At 33.1% G+C, this 10,119-nt stretch overlaps 1 protein-coding gene across 1 annotated transcript in view; it reads right to left on the bottom strand.

Moving 5' to 3' along the window:
* Positions 1–9,641, bottom strand: part of LOC130247010 (potassium voltage-gated channel subfamily KQT member 4) — a 125,836-nt gene extending 116,195 nt beyond the window's left edge. The window contains exon 1 of the mRNA XM_056480188.1: positions 8,374–9,641. Coding sequence (XP_056336163.1) covers positions 8,374–8,675 — 302 coding nt within the window. The 5' untranslated portion in view covers positions 8,676–9,641. The remainder of the gene's footprint in view (positions 1–8,373) is intronic.
* Positions 9,642–10,119: the final 478 nt, after the last annotated feature.

Here is a 10,119-nt window from a genome sequence, read left to right as displayed (position 1 = left end):
TCTCGAAAAAGCACAACTCAAGCCAAATCATAATTCACTGAACTCCTAATGAGTGCTTTTTGTTTTCAACCACAATCTAATTGCAAATTCCAAAATAACTTGTGATTGCGCAGCTTTAACGAAAACAATTCAAGCTTAGTTTGAACACAAATACAGTCGAAGTCAGAATTATTAGCCATCCTGAATTATTAGCCCCCTGTATATTTTTTCCAAAATTCTTGTTTAATGGAAAAAAAAATTCAACACATTTCATAATAGTTTTAATAACTCATTTCTAATAACTGATTTCTTTTATCTTTACCATGATGACAGTAAATAATATTTTTAATATACTTTTAAGACACTTCTATACAGCTTAAAGTGACTTAGTTAAGGCTTAACTAGGTTAATTAGGCAAGTTAGAGTCATTAGGCAAGTCACTGTATAACGATGGTTTGTTCTGCAGACAATCCTAATAATACTGCTAATAATACTGACCTTAAAATGGCTTTTAAAAAACTTTTTTAAAACTGCTTTTATTCTAGCCAAAATAAAACAAATAAGACTTTCTCCAGGAGAAAAAATATTATATTTATATATAAATATTATAGGAAATGCTGTGAAACATTCCATGCTCTCATTTGGTAAATATTTTGGGGAAAAAAAGTGTACAAACCCTTGTCACTGGGGCAGTACTTTTTATGGAAAATAATTGTGATTAAGACAAAGAAACAAATTTGTACCACTGCAGTTTGTACCATGATTTGTACCATGGGAAACCAGAATGTACCTTTGTTTTTTAAACCCTGCAGATACAATATTGTATCTTCACAGGTACAAATCTGATCCATGAAGGTACCACTGCAGTGACAAGACGCTTTGTACCTTAAAGGTATCAAATGTGTTCCTTCAAGAACTATTTAAAGGCATTTTGCTTTAACCAAAATGCGTTGATTTATATATAAAACATCAAATACATTTTTAAACAATGTTTTTAAAAACGTTTCTATTTGTGTAAATGCACCTTTCACATTTACAATGAAGAATAAAAAAATACTTTACATAAATCAAAAGATCTCGTTTTTGTTAAACATTTCACAATACTTTCCACAAAAATGTTACAGAAACACATTCTCCCATGTACAATAACAAAAATGTCTCCAATTTTCACACAATACCTTTGTGATCACTTAAAAGTTCATTTAATTTACTTATATTTAAAATAGAAATAGAATTATGCAAAAGTATTGTAACGAGACAATACAAACAATGCTTGATTAGTTTTACAATACTAAAATGTCTGCATGAACACTTTGCATATGCAGGCTCTTTTGCCAGCTCACGTGTGTAGTGGAAAGTAAATGCAAAAAGGTGCGGATATCAATAATGAAAATGTATTTATCAGAAAATGCTTACCAAATGTTTATTAAAAATGCCTTACATGCTTAGTTTACAATACCTATAGTTTTGTTTTACCAGTTGTTTTGTATTATAGAACTTAATAATGAATGTTTATAAGTTTCTTTAAATATATGCTTCTAAATGATGATTCATAATGTTCATTAAAATGGAAATTATACAAAAAATCCATAATTCTTTTCATAGATATTGTAATAAAGGAGTTGTCCAACACTTATGTACTGTACCGTTTTATATGAGAACAATTGTGTACCTTCATATCAACTGTACCATAAAAGTTACAAAACAGTATCACAAGAGGTCTTTTCTGTACTATGTAAGAAACAACTTTAACAAAGGTACAAAACTGTTCCTTAAGGAACATTATTTGTACCACTGTGTACCTTTTTTTCTGAAAGTGTAGTATGACAGAGTGAAACAGGATATTCATTGAGTGAAAAAAATGGAGGGTGGATCTTGATTTTATCCAACGGAAATTGATTAGCACGTGGAAAGCGGGTGATATGTATCAAAAGTAAAGCCTGATTTTCCTAAACAATGTTTAAAGGGATTTAGTGATGTCAGCAGAAAATGAAAGTCAGCAGAAGAACAAGTTATTATTACAGTATGTTTTTTGCAATGTTGTAAGACCAGAGGCCAAATTTAAGCCAAAAACAAATCAATTTAAGGGATGATATCCTTTATAAAAGTGACTTTATATACATAGAAAACATAATAAGTGCTGCATTGTTTCAGCAAATGTGACAAATATCATTGCTTTTAAACATGTTGAGTCATCCTGGGGGGGTGGCTCAGTGGTTAGCACTGTCACCTCACAGCAAGAAGGTCTCTGGTTTGAGTCCCGTGTTCTTTTTGTGTTGGTGTGGGTTTCCTCCGGGTGCTCCGGTTTCCCCCACAGTCCAAAGGTGTGCTGTAGGTGAATTAAATAAACTAAACTGGCCATAGTGTATGTGTGTGAATAAGAGTGTATGGGTGTTCACACACTGTAAAACCCAATAAGTTAACGTAACTCAAACCATTTGAGGAAACCGATTGCAACAAACCATTTAAGTTCAAAAACTAATCTTAATGAGTACAGTGAACTTAATCCATTTGAGTAAACAAGCAATTTGAGCACAGTAAAACCCAATAAATGAAGAGAATTCAAACCAACTGAGTATTATAAAACGCAAGAAGTTAAGGCAACTCAAACCGTTTGAGGGAAACCAATTGCTACAAATCAATTGAGTTAAAAAACTAATCTAAATAAGTACTGAGAACTTACTCCATTAAAGTTGAAGTAATGAGGTATTTAATTAACTCATTACCTTCAATACTGAGTTCAACACTCTTTTCAAATGAGTAGAATTAACTTTCAGTCAATTTTGAGTTAACTACACTCATTTCATTTGATAAAGTTGACTGTTGGGTTTTACAGTGCAGAAATGCCAACTATCCCAGCCGGAATTCAAACCAGTGACCTACTTGCTGTGAGGCGACAGTGCTAACCACTGAGCCACCACGCCACCCTTGAAAATAACAATATATTTGTATTTTGGGGTCTTTTAATATGGCATGAAACTATTTTTGCAATATACAACCTGTGTTACACTGAATGACATTCTGATGAATGTCTACAGTAAATCATGCCCTGTCAGCAACAATGATACAGTATGTTGTATTATTCCTCTTATACCTTCATCCAAAGAGAAATAGGCTAATAACCAACTATGAATAAGCAAATGTCAACGTTAGGATGCTCTATATCTGGTACTGCATACTTGGCTGCTTAAGTTGGCAATACAATGAATAAAACATTTAATAATGTGCTGTTTTATAGAGCATCCCAAAGCATCTAACAGTTCAAAGCCATATAATGACGCATCTGTAAATGTCAAACTGCGCTCTCCCGCTCAAGCAAACTTGATTTGCTGAAAGAATGCAGCATGGGAATTTAATCCAATTGTGAGAGATGAAAATCAATCTTGGCTGATGTTGAAATGATACGGTCTATTGGAAGGGTCACCTAATAGGAAAATATCAGGAGTCAGCTTGTTCAGAATTAGAGGCTGTCGGTGGCTCCAGGTGAGCGCGTGGCAGGTGGGCCGCCAAATTACGTGGCAGTCATTAAAGAGACAGTTCACCCCAAAATGACTAATTTCTCACTATTTATTCATCCTCAAGGAGTTGCTCAATAAGGTTCACAAGGACTGCACTGTATTTTATTTTTATGCAATATACAGTTGAAGTCAGAATTATTAGCCCCCCTGTTTATTTTTCCCCAATTTCTGTTAACCAGAAAAAAAGACTTTCTTTCAACACATTTCTAAACATAATAGTTTCAATAACTGATTTATTTTATCTTTGCCATGATGACAGTAAATAATATTTGACTAGATATTTTCAAGACACTTCTGTACAGCTTAAAGTGACATTTAAATACTTAACTAGGTTAATTGGGGTTAGGGCTGTGAGATTTGGGGAAAATATCTAATTGCGATTTTTCTGACAGATATTGCAATTGTGATTTGACTTTTGCTGTCAAGCTTTAGGTCAATAATCTGTAAGCCATGGCAACAATTCTGGGACAGCTCTTAATAATGACCTGATTTTGTTTGGGGTCTGTGACTTTGAAACCAAGATATTCCCATATTACAGATGTGCAATTCTGATTGGGCAGAACAAAAGTGTGCACACTCAATTGGCTAGTAAGACTGTCACACACAGATGGCAGTCACACATTTGCTCTGGGCGAAAAAAAAATTTAATGATACATACAGTTGAAGTCAGAATTATTAACCCCCCTGAATTATTAGCCCCCCTGTTTTTTTCCTCCAATTTCTGTTTAACAGAAAGAGGATTTTTTTTTCAACACATTTCTAAACATAATAGTTTTAATAACTCATTTCTAATAACTGATTTATTTTATCTTTGCCATGATGACAGTACATAATATTTGACTAGATATTTTTTAAGACACCTTTATACAGCTTAAAGTGACATTTAAAGGTTAATTAGGTTAACTAGGCAGGTTAGTGTAATTAGGCAAGTTATTGTGTAACGATGGTTTGTTCTGTAAACTATCGAAAAAAATATAGCTTAAGGGGGCTAATAATTTTGACCTTAAAATGTTGTTTAAATTGTTTTTAAACGTTTTAATTTATTTGTTTCTAAATAAAACAAATAAAACTTTCTCCAGAAGAAAAATATTACCGGAAATACTGTGGAAATTTCCTTGCTCTGTTAAACATCATTTGGGAAATATTTTAAAAAGAAAAACAAATTCAAAGGGCGTTTATTAATTCTGACTTTAACTGTATATATTTCATATCACAGCCTCTTGCAATTAGCTAATCGCAACATTTCAAATTGCGATTCGATTTCGATTAATCGCACAGCCCTAATTAGAGTAATTCAGTAAATTGATCGAAAAAAATATATTGTTTAAGGGGGCTAATAATATTGACCATAAAATGTTATTTAAAGAAAAATTAAAGACTGCTCTTATTCTAGCTGAAGACTTCAGAAGAAAAAATATTATAGGAAATACTGTGAAAAATTCCTTGCTCTGTTCAACATCATTTGGGAAATATTTGAAAAAGAAAAAAGAAATAACAGGAGGGCTAATATTAATTGACTTATACTGTACATTGCGATATAAATAAATTTAAACCGGATTGCTTTAATAGCATTAGAAATTGCTTTAATTCTTATTAGGAAATAATTCATTAATTTAGGTTGATTGGGCTGATTCTGGAGAGGATTGAATTATTTGCAATAAAAAAATACAATTTCAAGCATGATTCAAAGACACAAATTAAATAACTGTGATTTAAGGTCTTAAGGTACAGCAATTGAATATGCAAATGTAAATAATGCTATATTAAAAAAAAGGATTCATTAGATTTACAAAGATTTTTTTAAGGTAAGTGGCTTCCAACAACTTATATGGGCTGAATTTAAACAAATGAAATTTAGTAATGTTCAACTTAATTTGTTTGTTTAAATTCAGCCAATTTAAATAGTTTGCAACCAGTTATCTTATTGTTTAAAAAATGTAGTAAATCCAATTAATCATCCTTTTTTTTCAGTGATAGTTTCATCATATTAATAATTCTATAAAAATTAACCTTCAATAAAGTTACAAATTGTAGTTTCTTGTATCTTAATGCTTTAAGCTCTTCTGAAATTCTCACCACATCACAGTCCTTAAACACATACATTTTTACTCTATTATGGTTAACTCCTGCTCAACTATACCAACTAAACATTGCACATCATGCGATGAGACGATTGCATATGTGCACATTGTGATATCGATGCTGAAACGACAATATATTGTGCAGCCCTATTTTTGATATTTAATTTTTCTGAAATATATATTACAATATAAATATCATTTACCTTGAATAACTCTATTTGGATGGAATTCATAAATTCGCATTTGTAGGGGGTACATCTACAAAAATATAAGAAATTATAAGCAAAGATACAAATGAAATGAGCAGTGCTTTATGCTTTTCTAACAGTATTCAGGTACAGAAACATAATCTAATCTAAAATAACACTGTATAGTAATCATCTTACAGTTAAAGTCAAAATTATTAGCCCCCTTTGAATTTGTTTTTCTTTTTTGAATATTTCCCAAATTATGTTTAACAGAGCAAGGAAATTTTCACAGTATGTCTGATAATATTTTTTCTTCTGGAGAAAGTCTTATTTTGTTTTATTTTGGCTAGAATAAAAGCAGTTTTTAATTTTTTATAAAATATTTTAAGGTCAAAATGAATAGCCCACTTAAGCTATTTTTTTTTTCGATAGTCTACAGAACAAACCATCGTTACACAATAACTTGACTAATTACCCTTTTCTGCCTAGTTAACCTAATTAACCTAGTTAAGCCTTTAAATGTCACTTTTAGTTATTAAAAGTTATTAAAACTATCCTTTTTAGAAATGTGTTGAATAATTCTGACTTCAACTGTATAAATAAAAACAATAAACTTTATAATGTATTGCTTTCGATTTCCTTGAAATCTTACACAGCCCTAAAAACACGTGCAAATGAAAATCTTTCATGCTATTTGGGTACAACGTTGTGATGACTCCTCAAAATCACATGTGTTCTGAATCTGAACTTTGGTTCCTGGTCAACTATAATCCCAACTCGACACTTGAGATCTGTGACTATTGCCGATTCGCACACTGCAATATTGAAACAATGTATTGTGCAGCCATATTCCAAACCTTTATAAAGTTGAAGTCATAATTATTAGCCCCCCTTTGATTTTTTTTTCTTTTTTAAATATTTCCCAAATTATGTTTAACAGAGCAAGGAAATTTTCACAGTATGTCTGATATTTTTTCTTCTAGAGAAAGTCTTATTTGTTTTATTTTGGCTAGAATAAAAAGTTTATTTAAAAAAAAAAAAAATTTTAAGGTCAAAATTATTAGCCCCTTTAAGCTATATTTGTTTTCGATAGTCTACAGAACAAACCAGTGTTATACAATAACTTGCCTAATTACCCTAACCTGCTTAGTTAACCTAATTAACCTAGTTAAGCCTTTAAATGTCACTTTAAGCTGTATAGAAGTGTCTTGAAAAATATCTAGTCAAATATTATTTACTGTCATCATGGCAAATATAAAATAAACCAGTTATTAGAGATATTAGTCATTAAAACTATTATCTTTAGAAATGTGTTGAAAAAACTTCTCTCAGTTAAAAAGAATTGGGGGAAAAATAAAAAGGGGGGCTAATAATTCAGGGGGGCTAATAATTCTGACTTCAACTGTACATTTCTTTCTTCTGTTAAACACTAAAGAAGATATTCTAAAGAAAGCTGGAAACCTGTAACCACTGACTGCCATAGTAGGAAAAACAAATACTATGGAAGTCAATGGTTGTGGTAGTGAGTATGCATGATGAGCAAATGATGACATAATTCGTTTTTTTAAGTTTGAACTATCCTAAACTAAGATCTAAATTGTTCTAAATTATTGTAATGATCAGATCACATGACTGAAAATGTATTATACACAACATATAAATCACCTTTTTGAAAAGGGCGCTAAATATTGTATTAATGCTTATTAACTGTCCACCCTATACAAATCCCCCTATCTCTTTCTGATTTTGACTATAATGTAATAACCATAGATAACATGCACCTATTGTAAAGCTGCTCTGGAATGATAATTATTATGAAAAGTGCTATTAGATTAGATTAGATTCAACTTTATTGTCATTATCAAGTACAAGGCAACGGAATGCAGTTTAGGTCTAACCAGGAGCGCAACAGCAGCAAGTGCAGGATATACAGTAGGTATAAGTTATAAAGTGAAATTATACAAAAAATATGGGTGATATTTACAGATGGATGTACTATGGACATTATATACAGGTTGTATTAACTATGATCAGAGATTTACAATAGATTAATATATGTACAAGTTGCTAATAATAATCAGAGGTATGCAGATAGATATGAACATAATTATAATTGCATATGTGGATATGTACAATTCAAGATGAATTAGTGCAACAAAGAGCAATGAATATTCACAATCTTAAATGTGTAAATATTAAACAGTGCAGTGATTATAGTGAGTATAAGTTATATACTATAAGCTATAATAGCTATAATACTTTAAAATGAGCTGAAACATCACAATTCTTGAGTTAGTTTGGTTGAACAACTTAATATTTTCACGTCCAATCCACTTAAATTTGTAAAAACTAACAAGCTAACTTAGTTCCTTCATGTCGTCCTAACATAAACCAATAGTGTGGTGGAACCCAGCATGTTTTAAAGTGTACAAGTAAACTTAAATTGAAGTAAAAGTAAAAGTAAACTTAAATTGAATTGAACTATGCCTTAAAAGCTTTCTCTGAGGTCATTCATCAACGTGCTTTGTGCTTAGCAAAAAACCCACACATTTAAAAAAAGGTGGATGCATATGCCAAAAATAAACTTTTTGACTGGATGTGACTTACATGAAGGCGTGATAGATGAAAGCCCATCCTCTGGGTCTCTCCAGCACATTGTACAGGCAGTTCTGCAACTTTCTGTAGCGTTTGCTGGAGGCAGAAGGGGTCGCTCTGGGGCCCGGGGGCACCGGGAGTGGGGTGCCCAGCAAGCCGGTGCGATTGGATGGGTGTCCCCGCTCTGGGGTGGACGGCTCGCTTCTTTCAGTGTGAACAGCAGTCAGAGCCACAAACTCAACCCGTCTGTCATCATTGGCTGATGGGGGGGCCAGCATCCTGATGCCTCCGTTATTGGAAGGACTACCCAGCATTATTGTGTTTACACACGCAAACTAGTGCACTATATATTTGTTTCGACTGATAACTATTATTTGTATTAAGCGTCTGATATACTGAACTGATTTGAAATCTAATACAGATTTAGTTAAATAATAATGATCATGCTTTAATGAATATTCATAAATTGTGATAAATATTAATGCGTTCATCTGTACTGTGATCATTAATAATACGTGTTTTTCTTAAGCTAAAATTTTAGTTCTACAATTTATATCTATAACACACAAAGTTAGAAGCTGGTTTACCTGTGGATGCGTTTTCTGTTCCTGGTTATGCTGTTGGATGCTATTTGAATTTTATCGGTAGACCGATATTAAACAACCGATAACTTATTGCGTAAATAAAACCGTGTATACTGAATGAAGTATTATCTCTGTCTGATTCTATCTGATTTTCTGAACATGATTGCTGTAATCAGCAAAATACTAAAAGTCAACATTAACTCAATTACTAATCAAACATTCAATCCCTTTACAAGACAACCTGCAAGTGAAGTATTTCTCATAAAGCGCGTGCACGTGTTATTACGGTTAATTTAAGGTCGCTACATCCCGTACAGTCCTGACTCCACATATTTCAGCACAATTTCATCTTAAATCGTAACTGGACAATGAGCACTTCATAGTGAGACACTAACGTGCGCGATGAATTACTCAAAAGTTTTTAAACACACCCTAAAAAGTCCCATAACTCAAGTTTTCCTGACAAAAACCGCCGAAGCACACGGCTAAAATGTTTAGAAGTAAACGACATGCCCGGTTTTGCCCCTCCGGAGCGCGACGCTCATTCCGGCTGTTTGGGGAGGAGCGCAGCCGGTCCTTTAGAGATGAATTCAAAGTCGTGCCTGTAGTTCGGTCATTTCAAGACTGTCCCAAAAGTCCGTGACATATTATGGAGTCCAAGGCGCTGAGCGGAGTGTACGGAGAGAGCGCGTAACCGGCACGTGCTGTCCGGAGTACGCTGTTGATGAAAGTGAGAGCACGACAGGCGCGCGGAGGAGAGGGAGGGATGGCCACCGAATTTAGCTGAACGGATTATGTTTTCTGTTGTCCCTCTGGACCAAGTCACATCTTTACCCGAGCTTTCGATTGAGGTGTTGAACACAAAACGATGACTGTAGATGCTGCGCTGGGGTTTGGTTCACAGATGTGCTTTAATACTAACAATAACAGAGCGCGCGACCCTTCTGGAAACCTCAGCGAGTCAGTCCACAACACACCTCAAAACAAAATTAGACTTTATTATTATTCAAAAACATTTTTGTTTACCCTTTAAAGAAAAAATGCGAACTAAAAAGTTTAATTACAAGTTTGCGAAGCTCTGAAAAACATACCTCATTTTTAACGCAAGAAGACGCGCGGAAATTTTACATAACGTAAATATGCAAGACTTCCAGTTTAATTTGCGCTATTTACT

Source organism: Danio aesculapii, chromosome 19 (genome assembly GCF_903798145.1).
Source record: "Danio aesculapii chromosome 19, fDanAes4.1, whole genome shotgun sequence".
Taxonomy (NCBI): Eukaryota; Metazoa; Chordata; class Actinopteri; order Cypriniformes; family Danionidae; genus Danio; species Danio aesculapii.
Note: the sequence above shows the minus strand (reverse complement) of the source record. Positions and strands in the feature narration are given on the sequence as shown.